Genomic DNA, 19445 nt, shown 5'->3' on the forward strand with positions numbered 1-19445 from the left:
TCTAGATACAACATCTGACCAAGTTTGGTGAAGATCGGATGAAAACAACTTGAATTAGAGAGCGGACACTTAATACGGAAGGACCGACCAACAGACCGACAGACAAGCTCACTCCTATATACCCCCCTTAACTTCGTTTGTGGGGGTATAATAAGCATTTGTTGATACTGTATCAACAATAACAATGAAAGGAATTGGCAATTAAGGTAAACTCTGCAATACATGTTTTTTCTTCACCTGTTATGAAAGTCAATAATGGCTTTGTGAAGGGGGGGGGGGGGGGGGGGGGGGGGGGAGCATATATCTTTTAAACGACAAAACATTCTCATGGTAAGAGAATAAAAACAATAAGTAAGATATTTTCAAGGGAAAAGATGCATGATTAAAACTATTGTTCATGGTGCTGACTAAACAAGGAAATAGAGCCCAGAATTATGTTTTATCGAGTATTCCCTTTACAAATAAATAAAAACCGTATCATAATTTAAGTATCATAATTTGTAAATGTCTAGATTTTAAGGTGAAACGGCTCCTGCTCCTTTAAAATTAATGCAAACTTGTTTTTAACAAAGTTTTTCATTCTTAAAGTATCCTCCTAAATAAGAAAAAGAACAGAACATTTTTTATAAAATAAAACAGTGACATATCACATGTGAACTTAATTGGCATGGAGCAACAACAAGTATTTCAAGAATCAAAACAATCTCTTTTAAATGGAATATATATATTTTTTAAAGGATAATATGTGCAATATATAGCCATAAAAATGAGAAGATTATGAAAATGCTTAAAAAAAACTGTTTACATTTAAACAACCAGCAAAATTTAATAAGTATAATTTTAAATACTTTTTATAAATATATAAGAAAAAAAATTGAAGCTCATTTAAGTGTAAAAAAAAAATTAGGAAGTGATAAACTGTGCAAAAAATTATATGGAGAGCATGATACAATTTATTCAACATGCTTTAAGACTTTTTTTTACTCATGTGAGAAAGATCTATTTTTCAGAACTTTTCTAACCTCTTTGCCTCCATCTCTTCCATAACCGCTCTGTCTGTAGCCTCCAAAACCAGCAGCCGCATCAAACATGTTGTGGGAGTTCACCCAAATTGTACCAGCCTGAAGAACAATGGATTTAAATAAGCTTAAGAAAGCATCAGGAATTTTATTCAGGCAGGCACAAGTTGTTATTTTATTTACTTAATTGCATTCTGATAAGTTTTATGTATAATTCTTAAAATGAAATACAGATAACTCTACAGGGTGTAATTTCGTTTGCCATGTCATTGTGAATATCTGATAAACAGCTTAACTCCAGTGACATGACCCCTGACCTTGATGCTGATGGCGACCTCCATAGCGAGGCTGAGGTTCTCTGTCCACACGCTGCCTGCCAGTCCGTACATTGAGTTGTTGGCCAGGGTGATGGCTTCCTTTGCAGTACGGAATGGCAAGACCACCAGGACTGGGCCGAATATCTGCAAGGGCAATAGTTGGTGATAAAAATTAATGCTGCAGATTAAAATATCCAAATTAATGTAGCTATTTTGATCTTACATCGATCAGATTTGTTGTTTTTCATTGGTGTAGTCTAGTTACTAAAATAAACTGAACGTTAGGAATGGGCCAAAAATCTGCAAGGGCAATAGTAGGTCATTGTATTAGCGCTGGGAAAAGAATGAAAACCAGTAACTTACTAAGATAAATTAATTACACCGCTTTTTACAGATCCAAAATGGTGTGATACAGGGTAAAACACTGATACCAGACTTTAGCAGGGCTAATATTATCCCTTTTTTTAGTTATACAGATCCAAGTATTCTAATGGAATTAAATAGTGTCCATCTTGACATGGGGAAGTGAATTATAATAGGGAAGCTTTTGATGGATTCTTCTGAAAGGAAACTGGTTTTCACAAGAAATGGACTTGTAAATTGTCTGAATAAACCTCTTGCTTTTATCACAATCTAGCTTAAATAAACTTTTTCAAAGAAGAACCAAGAACCAAGATCTTTCACAACTTATTGGGTAAGAACTCTTGATGCACATATTGACATTAACAGTTTGGGGCTAATGGCCACTCCACAGCAATGTTCTACTATAAATGTGATTTCCTCAGATAGATGCATAGAATGTTAATTTGATTACCTCTTCGGCGACTACCCTGGATACAGTCTGGACGTTTGTGATGAGGGTGGGAGGATAGTAGCAGCCACGGGCAGGAAAAGAGGCTGTCGCTTGATACACCTGCAAAGCCACAATACCTGTATATAAATGAACGTATTCATGTAGATTCTTTAATTACAGCTGCCAGAATCAATCTGCAATACTGTAATAATAAAAAGGTAGCATGTTTATAAACACAGCAAGGCCTGTCTCATTAACGATAAATTTAAATCACATTTGATTTTTCAATATAACAACCAATATACATTTGTGACCTATTTGTCAACAAGACTATTGCCAAGCAATATAGACTATTGCCAAGCAATATAAGACCCCTACCGGCTCCACCATTGTCAGAAATTCCACCAGTTTCAGATTTTTTTTATTATATTTGTTGCCATAGCAACCAGAATTTTTGTTTTGTAAAACCAACAGAAATGTGTTCGTCAGAAACACATTGCCCCCTGCTTTTATTTTTTATTACCTTTGACCTTGAAGGATGACCTTGACCTTGAACTTCCACCACTCAAAATGTGCAACTTCATGAGAACGCCGCTTTGAATTTTTTTGTTGTTGACCTTTGACCTTGAAGGATGACCTTGACCTTGAACTTCCACCACTCACAATGTGCAGCTTCATGATAACGCCGCTTTCAATTTTTTTAATTATTTTTTTTACCTTTGACCTTGAAGGATGACCTTGACCTTGAACTTCCACCACTCAAAATGTGCAGCTTCATGAGATACACATGCATGCCAAATATCAAGTTGCTATCTTCAATATTGAAAAAGTTATGGCCAATGTTTAAGTTTTCGGACGGACAGACGCCATATATTTGACATTTGACCTTGAAGGATGACCTTGACCTTTCACCACTCAAAATGTTCAGCTCCATGAGATACACATGCATGCCAAATATCAAGTTGCCATCTTCAATAGTGAAAAAGTTATGGCCAATGTTAAAGTTTTTGGACGGATGGACAGACGCCATATATTAGACATTTGACCTTGAAGGATGACCTTGACCTTCACCTTTCACCACTCAAAGTGTGCAGCTCCGTGAGATGCACATGCATGCCAAATATCAAGTTGCTATCTTCAATATTGAAAAAGTTATGGCCAATGTTAAAGTTTTCGAACGGACAGACGCCATATATTTGACATTTGACCTTGAAGGATGACCTTGACCTTGACCTTTCACCACTCAAAATGTTCAGCTCCATGAGATACACATGCATGCCAAATATCAAGTTGCTATCTTCAATAGTGAAAAAGTTATGGCCAATGTTAAAGTTTTTGGACGGACGGACAGACGCCATATGTTAGACATTTGACCTTGAAGAATGACCTTGACCTTCACCTTTCACCACTCAAAATGTGCAGCTCCGTGAGATGCACATGCATGACAAATATCACGTTTCTATCTTCAATAATGCAAAAGTTATGGCCAATGTTAAAGTTTTTTTTTCGGAAGGACGGACAGACTGACATACACACATACTGACATACACACATACTGACATACTGACTGACGGACAGTTCAACTGCTATATGCCACCCTACCGGGGGCATACAAACAATAAAAAATCAACATATTCTATATTTTTTGTAACAGCATAAATTAAGAAAATTAGAACATGACATGTAAATTACATTTAAACAATAATGGATAAGAAAACAAGTTACTACAAGAGGGCCTGTAAGGCCCAAGGTATCCCCCGCAACATATGCTTTGTTTGAGGATGGGTGCAAATTGGACGGATGAACATAATGATAGATGGACGGACGGAGGACAATAACACAAAACTAAGACAAAGGAAGGTTCTTAAGCCTTCACAATTTATTTAGGTGAATTAATAAGTTGTGCGTTTTCCACAAAAACATTCAACGTTTACATATACCAAGTTTCAAAGAAATCCGCCAAAGCGCTTCCAAGATATGGCTCCGGACACAAAAATGCCTATAGTAAAAAGCATTTTTTCAAGATACAAAGGGCCATAAGTCTGTTTTTAACAGATGGTGTACAATGCCATTTGGCGTGCATCATCCTCTTATGCATATATATACTCATACCAAGTTTAAATGAAATCCGCCAAAGCACTTCCAAGATATGGCTCCGGACACAAAAGTGCCTATAGTAAAAAGCATTTTTTCAAGATACAAAGGGCCGTAAGTCTGTTTTATACAGATGGTGTACAATGACATTTGGCGTGCATCATCCTCTTATGCATATATATACTCATACCAAGTTTCAATGAAATCCGCCAAAGAACTTCCAAGATATGGCTCCGGACACTAAAAAGCATTTTTTCAAGATACAAAGGGCCATAAGTCTGTTTTTAACAGATGGTGTACAATGCCATTTGGCATGCATCATCCTCTTATGCATATATATACTCATACCAAGTTTAAATGAAATCCACAAAAGAACTTCCAAGATATGGCTCCGGACACAAAAGTGCCGGACAGACAGCCGGACGGACGAACGGACTGACAACACCAAAACAATATCCCTCCGCCTCTGGCGGGGGATAAAAAATTTAAATGAATTCTTCTCCATACATATTCATTGTACTTCTATATCTGTTTACATTTGGCAAACTAGACCACAAGTAGCCCCCCCCCCCCCCCCCCCCCGCCCCCCTAAAAGAAAGACACACAATGTGCCCTCACCTCTGCCCCTTCTTTTCTGGCGTCCTCCACGAACTCCTCTACTGACTTCCTTTGGGACTCGTCCACAATGGCCCCCATGTCGATGGTCTTGTCAAGGCTGTCACCCAGACGGAAATGGGTAAGCCGCGTCTTCAGTTTCTCAACCAGTCGGCCATAGACAGACTCCTGTACAAGCAGGCGGGATCCAGCAGAGCAGACCTAGGGAAGTGAGGGGAATTATTATAAGAGGGTCTAAACTGACAGGTAAAAAAATGGACATTAATTAAAATTGTGTATACATACAGGATATGCATCTTTCAAGCCTAATACTTATAGCCTACTTATATGTGTGTCATGACCTATAGAGCTTGTAATTAATGTGTTTTGGATTCCGAAAGGGACCAATAACATAATACTTGGGTTTCCATTAGGGCATTTCAAATGTTATAAGCTTTTTACATAAATAAAATAAGAGTATTTATCTTTTTAACTTAACTTACTGTCACATATTCAATTTAAAAAACAAATTAGTACTGCAAACAACTTTTCATACAACACTTACCTGCCCCTGATTGAACCAGATAGCATCAACAAGTCCTTCCACCGTGCTGTCAAGGTCAGCTGTCTCAAACACAATGACCGCCGACTTTCCACCGAGTTCCAGCGACAATTTCTTACCTGTTCCCGCAATCAGACGTCTGAGGGTCTGTCCAACCTAAGAATAATAACAATAACATCAACATACTGGTACATTAATTACAAGTGAAACGTATGAATGAGTATCGCTTTGGAAAAACTGAGCTTAATGCCAGTGTGTATAGTGCTGTCCCAGATTAGCCTGTTCAGATTGCACATGCTTATCTGTGATGACACTTTCAGCGTGGACTGGATTGGTGTTATGAAAAGACTTTCTATATACAAAAAATTCCATAAAAGTGAAAAGTTTTGTCCCTGACAAGCCTGCACAGGCTCAGCCGGCATAAAACTTAATGCATATGCATCAAGTCAGGTTTCAAAGAGCGCAGGTCAAATGTTGAAGGATATTGTAACTGCACATGGTTTTCAGTTAGGATGATATTTTAATAAACTAGATTCAACTAGAGCTTTGTCACAGACATGACCTATACCCCCACATGCTGCACTGACACAGAATATTTTGCATGCTGTCTTCACAAAACAAGAGAAGCTTATTTATGGCGATTTTTAAGAATTATTATGCCATTATTATTTATGGCCATTTTGACATTTGAACTCTCGAATTCTTTCGCATGAGATGCCGTCCAATGACTGTGAACAACATTAATGTACAGAGTCATTTTAAAATCTCACTATGAATGACATAGTTATGGCCCCGACAAGCTCATTTATGGCCATTTTTTACTTTCGAACTTGTAGTGTGACCTTGACCTTGAAGATATCGAAGTAATTCTTCCCCATGACACACCGTCCAATGATTGTAAACAAATGTACCGAGTCATTTTAAAATCTCGCAATGAATGACATAGTTATGGCCCGGAAAAGATCATTTATGGCCATTTTTGACCTTTGACGTCAAAGTGTGACCTTGACCTTGGAGATATCTACGTAATCCATTCGCATGACACACGGCCCAATGATTGTGAACAAATTTACCATGTAATTTTAAAATCTCACAATGAATGACATAGTTATGGCCTGGACAAGACCATTTTTAACCTTTGAACTCAAAGTATGACTTTGACGTTGCAGATATTGACATAATTCTTTCGAATGACACACCGTCCAATCATAATGAAGAAATGTGACAAATGATTTTATAATCTCACAATGAACGACATAGTTGTGGTCCGAAAAGGTCATTTATGGCCATTTTTGACCTTTGAACTCAAAGAGTGACCTTGACTTTGGAGATATCGACGTAATTCTTTTGCATGACACATTGTCCAATAATGGTGAACAAATAAGCCAAATGATTTTATTTTAAAGTCTTACAATAAATGACAAAGTTATGGCCCGGACAAGCTCATTTATGGGCAACTCTAAGTAAGACCTTGACCTTGGAGATATCGACATACTTCTTTAGCATGACACACTGTCCCATGATGGTGAACAAATGTACCAAGTCATTTTAAAATCTAACGATAATTGACATAGTTATGGTCTGGACAAACTTTCGGTTTAAAACGCACTAAGTGACCCCTTGACCTAGTTTTTGACCCTGCATGACCCATATTCAAATATGACCTAGACATCATCTAGATACAACTTCTGACCGAGTTTGGTGAAGAGCGGATGAAATTTTCGGGAGAGACAGACCGACAGACTGACTAACAAATGGTAATGGGGGAATAAACAAGAGGGCCAAGATGGCCCTAGTTTGCTTACCTGAGTTCATTCAATCTTTACCAAATGTCAAACTTTACCTAGACAAACATCCTCGTCAAGTTTCATCATTATTAAACCAAAACTCTGGCGCATGGAGTGTTTTTATTTTTGGAAGATTTGACCTGGTTACCTATATTTTGAGTTGACCCCCCTAACCAAACATCAAACTTTGCTTACAAAAATAAATATGACCAAGATTCATAAAATCTGAAACAAAATTGTGACCTCTAGAGTGTTAACAAGGATTTTGAATAATATAATGAAAATTTGGACAATTTAAGGGCAATAATTATGGCATTTATTATGTGATTTTGCTCATTATCAAACTTGACTGAGATCTTTCAGCAACTTTGATAAAGAATGCTTGAGAAATGTGAATGCTAGAGTGTTTACAAACCAAATGTGGATGGACGGACGGCAGACAAAGACCAATCCTAAAACCTCACCTGAGCAATCAGGTGAGCTAAAAAGTGTGTAACCGAGCTAAGCCATTTTTCAAATTGTCAGAGAAATCAATAAAAGCAATGTATTGACTAAGTTTCACGATGATTAGGCAAAAAATGTGACTTCTATAGTGTTCGATCACAAGGTTTCTCTCTAGTCACATAAGGAAAACTGCCCCACCCCCCTGGCGGCCATGTTTTTTTACCGATCAGGACCATTTGCGAACTCATCTGATATATATATATATAAAACCAATCTTTTTACCAAGTTTCATGATGATTGGGCAAATAATGTGACTTCTAGAGTGTTCACAAGCTTTTTTTTACTATATAAATATAAGAAAACTGCAGCCATGTTATTCAACTGACCGGAACCATTTTCGAACTCAACTCATGTATCAAGGAAACAAATGTTCTGACCAAATTTCATGAAAATTGGGCCAAACATGTGACTTCTAGAGTGTTCACATGTTTTATTTATATACATATAGAGAAAAATGCCCCGCCCCCTGGCGTCAATGTTTTTTCACCAATCTGGACCATTTTCAATCTCGTCTGAGTATTCAATAAAACCAATGTTTTGACCAACTTTCGTGATGATTGGGCAAAAATTGTGACTTCTAGAGTGTTTACAAGGTTTCTCTATAGCCAAATAAGGAAAACTGCCCCGCCCACTGGCTGCCATGTTTTTAAACGGACAAGAACCACTTTTGAACTCAACCAACATATCATTAAGGCAACCATTTTGACCAAATTTCATGCAATTTGGGCCAAAAATGTGACTACTAGAGTGTTCACATGTTTTCACTTTATACATATGGAGAAAAATGCCCCGCTCACTGGCAGCCATGTTTTTTCACCGATCTGGACCATTTTCGAACTCATCCAAGATATCAATAAAACCAATGTTTTGACCAACTTTCTTGACGATTGGGCAAAAATTGTGACTTTTAGAATGTTTACAAGGTTTCTCTATAGCCTAATAAGGAAAACTGCCCCGCCCGCTGGCGGCCATGTTTTTCAACGGACTGGAACCACTTTTGAACTCAACCAACATATCATTAAGTCAAACATTTTGACAAAGTTACATGAAGATTGGGCATAAAATGTGACTTCTACAGTGTTAACAAGGTTTTTCCTTTTTTTGACCTAGTGACCTAGTTTTTGACCGAGCATGACCCAGTTTCGAACTCGATCAAGATATCATTTGGACAAATCTTCTGACCAAGTTTCATGAAGATCGGACAATAAATGTGGCCTCTTAAGTGTTTACGAACAATGAGCAATCAGGTGAACTAAAAAAAAAAAAAAAAAAAAAAATTTTTAATAAACAGTGACGTGTTTGTACGATTAATTTAATTTTATTAATGGGGGTATACAAATTTATTAAACATGAGAAAGTTTGTTTTTAGATTTAACAGTATTGAAGTTTTTATGTCAAAACTCAGTATTTTCAGTTGTTAGAAACATCATAATCTTTCACAATTAAAGAGTTTTTAAGACATAAACATCAGCAAAATAATCAAATTATGCTTTTAAGCATATTTGCTTATTTGCAAATAATCTGCACAATTTTTTTAATAAACCCTGAGTGAATAAGTTGTAAAACCATATAAGTAATGCAAGTGAATCAGAGCTATTCCAACACACCTGTGTGGATCCAGTGAATGCGACCTTATCCACGTCCGGGTGTTCAGCCAGAGCACTTCCCATCTGACCGCTGCCTGTGATCACATTAAACACACCGGGGGGAAGCCCCGCCTCCGAGCATATCTCAGCCATCAGGAGCGCTGACAGGCGAGTGTAGGTGGCGGGCTTGAGGACTATCGTGTTGCCCATGGCGAGGGCTGCACACACCTTCCATGTCATCAGCATCAGGGGAAAGTTCCAAGGCACTATGGCTCCCACCACACCTTGGGTGTTGGAAAAAAAAGATATATGAGTTTTCCATGCCTTCTACAGTATTTCAATCATATCCTGGCAGTCATTAAATTATATACTTTAATACTTAAATTATTCCTTGGTCAGCTGGTTTACCAGCACTTAGCGCACATACTCACTCTATTAACTGACAACTGCCCTATTGACAGGTAGGTCGTGGTTAGCGGTAAACAAAATTTCATGACAAATCAACCACACAATCATATGGCAGGGACGGAAATCAAACCCGCGATTTTTTAATTATTACCTCAGTGCTCTAACAACTCAGCTAGCCACCCCACTTAAAACTATTGCAGATATTTATGACGGCTGTTTGTGCTATTTCTACAAAATTGAGTTTAAACCTAATTACTTTAGCTTGATTGCTTTTCCTGCCAAAGGCATACTAAAACACCCTTGTCTGCGTTAAACCAGAACGTGGTATATTGGGGGAGATCTTACAAACAATTGAAATGTTCATATAATGTAAATCACACTTAAATGCAACCATGTCTTAAAAGTCAAATATCATGGTGATATTCAAACAATAAATCTACGTTACTGAATACCATGTACCTCAATTCTATGCCTTCGATGGTTCAAAAACGAGATTCATACACACCAGTAGCCTAATAAATGGTTAAAACTAGAACAATCTTACCTATATTCAATATAATGGAGCCTCTTCTGGGAAAACAGGGCTTAATGCATGTGCGTAAAGTGTCGTCCCAGATAAGCCACGTGTAGTGAGACTTTGGGCACATGCATTAAGCCCAGTTTTCCTAGAATGCTGCTCAATTTTAATACCATCTAACTCTAGTCTCCAACTAAAAGGGTTTAAGACCAAGGGACACATACCAACTGGTTGCCAGCCCTTCATTTCTGTGTCCATGAGCTGGGCCCAGCCTGCATGGTGGTACCAGTGTCGGACCACAATCGGAATGTCAGCGTCTCTGGTCTCCCTAATTGGCTTTCCGTTGTCCATGGCCTCGATGACCGCAACGAGACGCTGATGCTTCTGGATGTGGCGGGCAACACTGAAAAACCCATTAAGTAGTACTAGTCATAACATTCATGTCATTTTGGACAAATTTTAAAAAGCCTTTACAAACATAAATGTTTAAATCATCACAATACACAACATACTTCTACCAATATTTTTTTAAATTATAATTTCATTATTAAAAGACCACCATAGCTCTCTTTAATTCATAAACATATTGCATAAGGTTACACAACAATTAAGTTAATGAGGTTAATGGTTAATGAGGTTAATTGATCACTCTTGTCTTTCCAAAAAATGTGTATAAATTGTTGATTCTAGTCTAACAGGGATATACATTTTAGTTTCAGATACTGACTTTAATAGACACATTCACACGTCTCAATCCTATTTAAGTTAATCTGAAATATTCCCCAATCATAAAACTTGTACTTACTGTGTATGGGCATAAAAATGTGTATGTTCATTTTATGTACGATTTATCAAAATGCACATGGTTATGTAAGTGATTTTTAGATGAATTAATCCTTAAACTCAAGCTGGCAAGGTGGAATTTTCTTTACCAAATTCATCAGATCTATCTATATTGCAATGAAAACCACAGTATTAAACTCTTCAAATGCCAGGTCTCACCTGTACATGTATCTACATGTAGCTCGCACATATGACAGGGGTTTAGCTCACCTGTTCATGTTTCTAGCTCCCTAATGTGGCCGGGATTTGCTCACCTGTACATGTATCTAGCTCGCTCATGTGGCGGGGTTTTGCTCACTTGTACATGTATCTAGCTCGCATATGTGGGGTTTTGCTTACCTGTACATGTATCTCACTTGCATTGTGTTGGGCTTTGCTGACCTGTAAATGTACCTAGCTTGCTAATGTGGCAGGGTTTTGCTCACCTTTATATGTATCTTGCTTGCATATGTGCAAGGTTTTTCTCACCTGTACATGTATTTAGCTCGCTCATGTGGTGGGGTTTTGCTCACCTGTACATGTATCTGGCTCGCACATGTGGCGGGGTTTTGTTCCAGGACTCATATGCATGCCGCGCTGACTTGACAGCCATGTCAACATCATCATTTGTCCCCTGTAAGGTGGTCGCTAGATTCTGTCCTGAAAGTCACATATGAGTCAACGATAAGAGCATCTCTACTCCTACAGTGATTGCAATAAGAACACACCCACTGGATCTGCACTGGGTATTTTTTTCTTGTAACTGGGTTGTCACAGATTTTCAGTTACATATAGGCAGCTAGTGAAAATTTCTTGGTAGTAAATAATAATGAAAGAATTCTGGCTTTCTTGGTGGATCTACGTATTTCAATGAAGGCTCCAAAGATATGACAGATTTTCACATTTTGTAAAGAAGTGCAGTTATTTCTGGCATGTTAGACCTTTTGACAAGTTATTATTAAAGTTATCATAATTGGCTTTTAGTTTGTATGGACAGGGTATAGTTTAACAGGTGTAATTTCAGGATGTCAGAATTGTTCTCTTATTCTCAAATATTCAATGGTTGCCATGGCTACCTGTTGCTGGGTTCTTGGTCTGGTACGTCTTGCGCCCCTCAGGTTTCACCCACTTGCCGTCTATGAAGTGCCCAAAACTCCTCTCATGGTCGTCCAGCCAGGCCTAGAACATCCGTGAACAACACTCTATAAGGGAGGAAACCATCAAGGATAACAGAGTGTGCAAGGTGCTGCTTAACCCTTACCTCTAAGATATGCATTTCAACTCGTTTGCAGTTCTTCAGAAAACAAGGGCTGTTTGTAAAACATGCATGCCCCCCATATGGGCTCTCCGTTGTAGTGACAGCCATTGTGTGAATATATTTTGTCACTGTGACCTTGACCTTTGACCTAGTGACCTGAAAATCAATAGGGGTCATCTGCCAGTCATGATCAATATAATGTGGGGTGTGGTAATTTATAAGATGTTTAAAAAAAAAAAAATTTGGGGGGGTGGGGGGGGGTAGGGGGGTGGGGGGGTAAGGGGGGGTGGGGGGGGGTAGGGGGGTGAGAAGGGGGTTTAATGTGGGGTGTGGTAATTTATAAGATGTTTAAAATATAAAAAAATTTGGGGGGGTGGGGGGGTAGGGGGGGTGAGAGGGGGTAATAATGTGGGGTGGGGTAATTTATTAGATGTTTAAAAAAAAATTTGGGGGGGGGTGCGGGTGGGGGAGGGGTAGGGGGGGGTAGGGGGGTGAGAGGGGGGTATAATGTGGGGTGTGGTAATTTATAAGATGTTTAAAAAAATTGGGGGGGGGGGACGGCGGGTGGGGGTTTGTAGGGGGGTGGGGATGGGTAGGGGGGGAGGGTTTTGAGAGGGAGGTATAATGTGGGGTGTGGTAATTTATAAGATGTTAAAAAAAAAATTGGGGGGGGGGGTTGGGGGGTGGGGGGTAGGGGGGTTGGGGGGTGAGAGGGGGTAATAATGTGGGGTGGGGTAATTTATTAGATGTTTAAAAAAAAAAAATTTTTTTTTTGGGGGGGTGGGGGGTAAGGGGGGGTGGTGGGTAGGGGGGGGGGTGAAAGGGGGGGTATACTGTGGGGTGTGGTAATTTATAACATGTTTAAAATAAAAAAAAATTGGGGGGGGGGTGGGGGGGGTAGGGGGTGGGAGGTAGGGGAGTGAGAGGGGGGTTATAATGTGGGGTGGGTAATTTATAAGATGTTTAATGTTTTTTTGGGGGGGGTGGGGGTGGGGGGGTAGGGGGGTGGGGGTGAGAGGGTGTTATAATGTGGGGTGGGGTAATTTATTAGATGTTTAAAAAAAAATGGGGGGGGGGGGTGGGGTGTAGGGCGGAGTAAAGGGTGTGGTAATGTTGGGTGTGGTAATTTATTAGATGTTTAAAAAAATGGAGGGTGGGGGGTAGGGGGGTGGGGGGTAGGGGGTGGGGGGTAGGGGGGGTGGGGGGTAGGGGGGGTGGGGGTAGGGCGGGTGGGGGTAGGGGGGTGGGGGTAGGGGGGTGGGGGTTAGGGGGGTGGGGGGTAGGGGGGGGGGGGGGGGGGGGGTGGGGGGGGGTAGGGGGGGTCGGGGGTGGGGGTGGGGGGGTAGGGGGGTGGGGGGTGAGAGGGGGGTGGGGGTGAGAAGGGGGTTTAATGTGGGGTGTGGTAATTTATTACATGATGTTTAAAAAAAAATGGGGGCATCATATCCTCTATTCATTAAACATGAAATTTAAACTTATTGCATTTGTTTCCCCTGTATATAAGAAAGATATAATAGTGTATTACCTCCCCTGTCCTGCTTATATTTATATTAATCAACAAAATTAAACATTAACACAATATTTAATATACAAAATATGCAAAAAATCTCATATTCTGATAATATTTTTACTGATCCACTGTATTTTACTCAAAGGATGATGTTTCATTGGACTGATAATTATAGATTTAGGATTACAGACCAGTTGCTTCAGTAATATTGTTCAGAGTTTGCCCTGCTGGCCGCGTATGCATTCTTGAGTTATCATTCAAAAACCATTTTACTATTTCGGGTCACCGTGACCTTGACCTTTGACCTAGTGACCTCAAAATCAATAGGGGTCATCTGCGAGTCATGATCAATGTACCTATGAAGTTTCATAATCCTAGGCCCAAGTGTTCTTGAGTTATCGTCTGACAACTACCTGGTGGACGGACCGACGGACATGAGCAAAGCAATATACCCCCTCTTCTTCGAAGGGGGGCATAATAAAATTAAAATATAGACTTTTTTCATAAATTCAAGTTTTAAAGGTTTCACTTCAAACTCAAAGATACTGATGCACAGCAAACAGCATAAAACCTTAACAGACTGTGAGTTACTCGCTGTTTCCACTTTGCTACTGAGCGGGGAAAGATTATTGGGGTCAGGTGGACAGCCGGACAAGTCTTTTGACAATTTCTATTATTTCAATCCATCTGGGGAATTTCTTTTTACTACACTTGTGAATAAGGATTTATGGCACAAACTCTTTTTTTTACAATAACATAATTGGTACAACTATATTAAATTTTAACCAATTTTCACATTTTGGTTTTTGACTGACAAAGAGGGGGAACCAAAAAGTAGCAGGGCGCATCATCCTTCTATTTCACACCAGATCTTCTCCTTTATCAGGACACTCACAGGCTATTGAAAATTAAGGAAAACAATTATTTGTGTTAACCTACACATTTAACAATGCAAATAAAGGCCTGACCTGGTAAAAGAATAAACTGTAGTACTGTTCTAATTTCAATGCCGAATTGTTGTGTATATAGGATTTTGTTTAATCGTTCATTATCTGTCAATGCATGCAATATGTTGTAACAAGCGAAATAACAATCTTGGCTAAGAAAAATGTTTAAATATTGGTTCATTAAAAGATAATCATCCTTCAAAATCGGTAAAATAATATAACTTTTATAATGCTTTTTCTTGATAATTTGGAAAATACGTAAAGTTTAGTATAGGCCTTATATTTCACAGTTCAATATGGAAGGCTGAGTGACGCAGTACGTGGTAGCACGTTGGCTTTTGCTTCAAGACATGCCAGATGCAAATACCGTTTTCAGCAATATTATTTATTCAACTTTTTTTCTTGCTAAAATTATTAGTTAAGAATTTTTTAATGACATTTTTCAAAAATACGTAAATTTGTGAACAAGTCCCTATAAAGAATTGTATTCAGTGCATTCTACACTTTGAAGCAATATTTTGCTGTATTTTATTGATAGTTTTTGTCCTGGTAAACTGACATTTAAATGACATTTAAAAGAAGATAAAACACCTGTTATTTAAATACCACCACTACCAATAATATTTTCAATACGAGTTTGAATTTGAAATGTCAGCAAAAAACCTATGACAGTGATTACAGTAGGTTTCTTTTCTTAAAGTTATATTGGTAAAGCAATTTGCGTTAATACAAGAAACCAATTTTTTCCCATGTAAAAACTACTGAGTGGATCCAATATTATCTGAGTGGAAGTTGAAATTACTTAATTGCTTGTTTATTTGAAATAGCTCATTTTGGGACAGTTTTATTTTTTAGCTGACTTTTAACAGGTAATCGGTGATAATCAATGCTTAAAAGTATCTTGTTACCCCAATTTAGTCGACCCTATCCTTCTCAACTCATGGTTTGGCTTTTTAAATAAAGTTTTAGCAAAGAACCATTTTACTGATTTTGCTTAATAGCCTTTTGTTAAGAACAGTTTTATCAAGAATTAAACAGCTTTATCAATCAATTAATTAAAGGTTTTTGCAAAATGATATGAATTTATGAGAATTGTTAACATTTTCAATTGTGAAATAAAGCTGAGTAAGCTAATGGTTACCCACAGTGGATGCTGTATTTATAGCAGCAGTCTTGCAATAGAGAGATGAGAGACCTGTCCTATTGAACATAGTAAGAAATATTTACATTACAATGCAACTTTTCCAAGAACATAAAGCAAAAAGGATATGCACTAATATCTCTGATAATTAAATTAATTTTTGTTTCAATTGCTAACATTTTTAAACAGCTGTACACAATCATGAATTAAAATGTTGTAAGATCGATGATTAGAACTTACCCAAGATTTTTTGTGCAATGTTGGATTTTTCATACATGTACCATAGCACAGTTGTCAATTAACCAAATCATTTTCGTGGGCTAGCTCGTTAACTAGTATGCCAGTAACTGACAACTTCCCTATTTTAAGCTGGGGTAGGGGGAGAATGCCTGAAGAAAGAATTCCATGGCCAATCCAAAAACAAGTTACGTGGCAGGGCCACGGATGGAACAGGTGATCCTTTGATTTGCATTCCAGCCCTATACCAACTGAGCCAGCTAGCCAGTACCTAACCAAGGTGTTTGAACCCAGGTACCATTCCCAAACGAAAGTATTGGTTTTACCCATGATTTCATGCTTTGTATTAATTTACAAGAGCCTTAGTTGTGAAAGTTGAAAGCATAATTGAAACAAATTAAATAGGATAAATAGTGATCAGTAAAAATATATTAGAGTAGATATATGCTAACAAGACAAGGCTGATAACTGAAGTGCACATTAAATCTGAATTGATAAATATTGATTTCTCTGCAGGAATTTCAATCAAAGCTGATTCTTCAAGACTTGATTTTTGATGCAAGCATTTTGAAATTTTCTCACTTTTGACTCCTTCTTATTATGTGCATGGCATGAATAAGAAGCAAATGTTGCCAAGAGCTTAATATGAAACATATTTTTCATGCAATGTGTGTTGTTTGCATGGCATTTCATTTAAGTTTATGAAAAACAACATTTGCAGAGTATTTAACAAATATTTAGAAAGAAAAAAACAACTGACTGAAGTATTTTGACCACTCAATATTTCATTTGATCCCTGAAAATGTAAAGTCTTTCACCCCTTGTTTTCACAATCTATTGATATCCCTGATCTAAATGATTGATATTGATTGGTGTTTTGGTTTAACTATAAGTTTTGAAGCAATCAGATAGAGTATCTCTTGCAACATTGATTGTTTTTTGGTTCAAATTAATAACAAGAGTTCCGCGGTCGGAGATGACCGCATTGAAGCCGGATTTTTGATTTAAATGACAGGAAAGTACCTTTCGTGTTTTTGTCAATGCAATACTTAAATTACTGAAATATTGTTCAAAGGTCAAAATGAAATGTAAGTACTTTTCAAGGCATGAGCAAAGTTTGAGATTCTAGGTCCAAGCATACCAAAGTTACAACAATTTTAACATTTTAACATTTAAGTTCACAGTGACCTTGACCTTCAAATGAATGACATTGAAATGAATGACCTTGAAATGACCAGTGGTCATCTAAGTGTGCTTGCAAACCTTTACGTCAAGTTTGAGATTCTAGGTCCAAGCATACCAAAGTTATAACAATTTTAACATTTAAACATTGAAGGTCACAGTGACCTTGACCTTCAAATGAATGACATTGAAATGACCAGTGGTCATCTTCTAGTACTGGCCAATCTTTATTTCAAGTTTGAAGACTCTAGGTACAAGCATACCAAAGTTATAACATGAAATAAGAACTTTAACATTTTTACATTCAAGGTCACAGTGACCTTGACCTTCAAATGAATGACCTTGAAATGTCCAGTGGTTACTTACTAGTTCTGGCCAACCTTCATGTCAAGTTTCAAGACTCTAGGTCCAAGCATACCAAAGTTATAACAACTTTAACATTTTTACATTCAAGGTCACAGTGACCTTGACCTTCAAATGAATGACCTTGAAATGTCCAGTGGTTACTTACTAGTTCTGGCCAACCTTCATGTCAAGTTTCAAGACTCTAGGTCCAAGCATACCAAAGTTATAACAACTTTAACATTTTTATATTGAAGGTCACAGTGACCTTCACCTTCAAATGAATGACCTTGAAATGACCAGTGGTCATCTGTTAATCCTGGCCAACCTTCATGTCAAGTTTGAAGACTCTAGGTCCAAGCATACCAAAGTTATACCATGAAATAAGAACTTTAACATTTTTACATTCAAGGTCACAGTGACCTTGACCTTCAAATGAATGACCTTGAAATGACCAGTGGTTACTAACTAGTTATGGCCAACCTTCATGTCAAGTTTCAAGACTCTAGGTCCAAGCATACCAAAGTTATAAGAACTTTAACATTTTTTATATTGAAGGTCACAGTGACCTTGACCTTCAAATGAATGACCTTGAAGATCATTTAAAGATGATAAACTTTAAGCTTCTTTTAATTGCTGTGTGCAGACTTGACCACAAAAAGATTAAAAGGGCTTCGATAGGTATATAATTAGCCCATGAGTTTGAATGAAACTTAAAATTCAAAACCAAACATGGCCAGTGAGTTGTATGCAGCAAAATAAATAGGTTAGTACTTAAGTCTTATAATGATTTAAATGGAAATGTGCCAAACGTGCTTACTTTCTATTTTCTACCACAGCCTAATCTGCCTCATATTTACTTAACAGAGATTAATTTATGCATACCCTTCTAGCTGACTTGTACGACTATGGCATGCTTTAATGAGATTACTTGCAACACCACATGCATTATTCAGGCTGTTTTGAATTATTGCTGTAACAAGCAAATCCTGATTGTCACAATGTGCTTAACATTAAGTGTGCTTGAAATATTAATTACCAGTACTTTAATTAAATATTAAACAAATTTAAGAATATCAGATTTTACTATTCAAATTAGAATTTACTTTTTAAAACTTTTTTACTTGGCAAACAAGTTTATTATATATTCTAATCTTTGGATATTCAAAAACTCACTCAAATATAAGAATTAGAAATTCTGATTTCATTAACAAGAGGGCCTGGAAGGCCCAAAGTCGCTCACCTGAGATTACAAGATATTATTGGGACAAATCTCCTGACCAAGTTTCATGAAGATCGGAAAATAAATGTGGCCTCTAGAGTGTTAACAAGGTTTTACTAAAGCCATATAAGGAAAAATGCCCCGCCCCCTGGTGGCCATGTTTTTCAACCAACCAGCATCATTTTCGAACTCATCCAAGATATTATTTGGATGAATCTTCTGACCAAGTTTCATGAAGATCGGACAATAAATGTGGCCTCTAGAGAGTTAACAAGATTTTACTATAGCCATATATAGCCATAAGGAAAAATGCCCCGCCCCTTGGCATCCATGTTTTTCAAGCAAACGTTACCATTTTCGAACACATCCAAGATATCATTGAGACCAATCTCCTGACCAAATTTTATGAAGATTGGACAATAAATGTGGCGTCTAGAGAGTGAACAAGATTCTACTATAGCCATATATAGCCATATTAGGAAAAATGCCCCGCCCCTTGGCAGCCATGTTTTTCAAGCAAACGTTACCATTTTCGAACTCATCTAAGATATCATTGAGACCAATCTTCTGACCAAATTTCATGAAGATTGGACAATATATGTG

The 19445-nt window shown here is 37.8% G+C and overlaps 1 protein-coding gene across 1 annotated transcript in view; it reads right to left on the reverse strand.

Moving 5' to 3' along the window:
• The window catches only part of LOC127853030 (aldehyde dehydrogenase family 16 member A1-like), a 37527-nt gene that overhangs the window by 8222 nt on the left and 9860 nt on the right, over nt 1-19445 (reverse strand). The window contains exons 2-10 of the mRNA XM_052387156.1: nt 12080-12182; nt 11537-11663; nt 10406-10584; nt 9278-9540; nt 5383-5535; nt 4842-5039; nt 2151-2249; nt 1337-1480; nt 1023-1121 (exon numbers count right to left, since the gene is read on the reverse strand). Of these exons, the coding sequence (XP_052243116.1) occupies nt 1023-1121; nt 1337-1480; nt 2151-2249; nt 4842-5039; nt 5383-5535; nt 9278-9540; nt 10406-10584; nt 11537-11663; nt 12080-12182 (1365 nt within the window). The remainder of the gene's footprint in view (nt 1-1022; nt 1122-1336; nt 1481-2150; nt 2250-4841; nt 5040-5382; nt 5536-9277; nt 9541-10405; nt 10585-11536; nt 11664-12079; nt 12183-19445) is intronic.

Source organism: Dreissena polymorpha, chromosome 12 (assembly GCF_020536995.1).
Source record: "Dreissena polymorpha isolate Duluth1 chromosome 12, UMN_Dpol_1.0, whole genome shotgun sequence".
Taxonomy (NCBI): Eukaryota; Metazoa; Mollusca; class Bivalvia; order Myida; family Dreissenidae; genus Dreissena; species Dreissena polymorpha.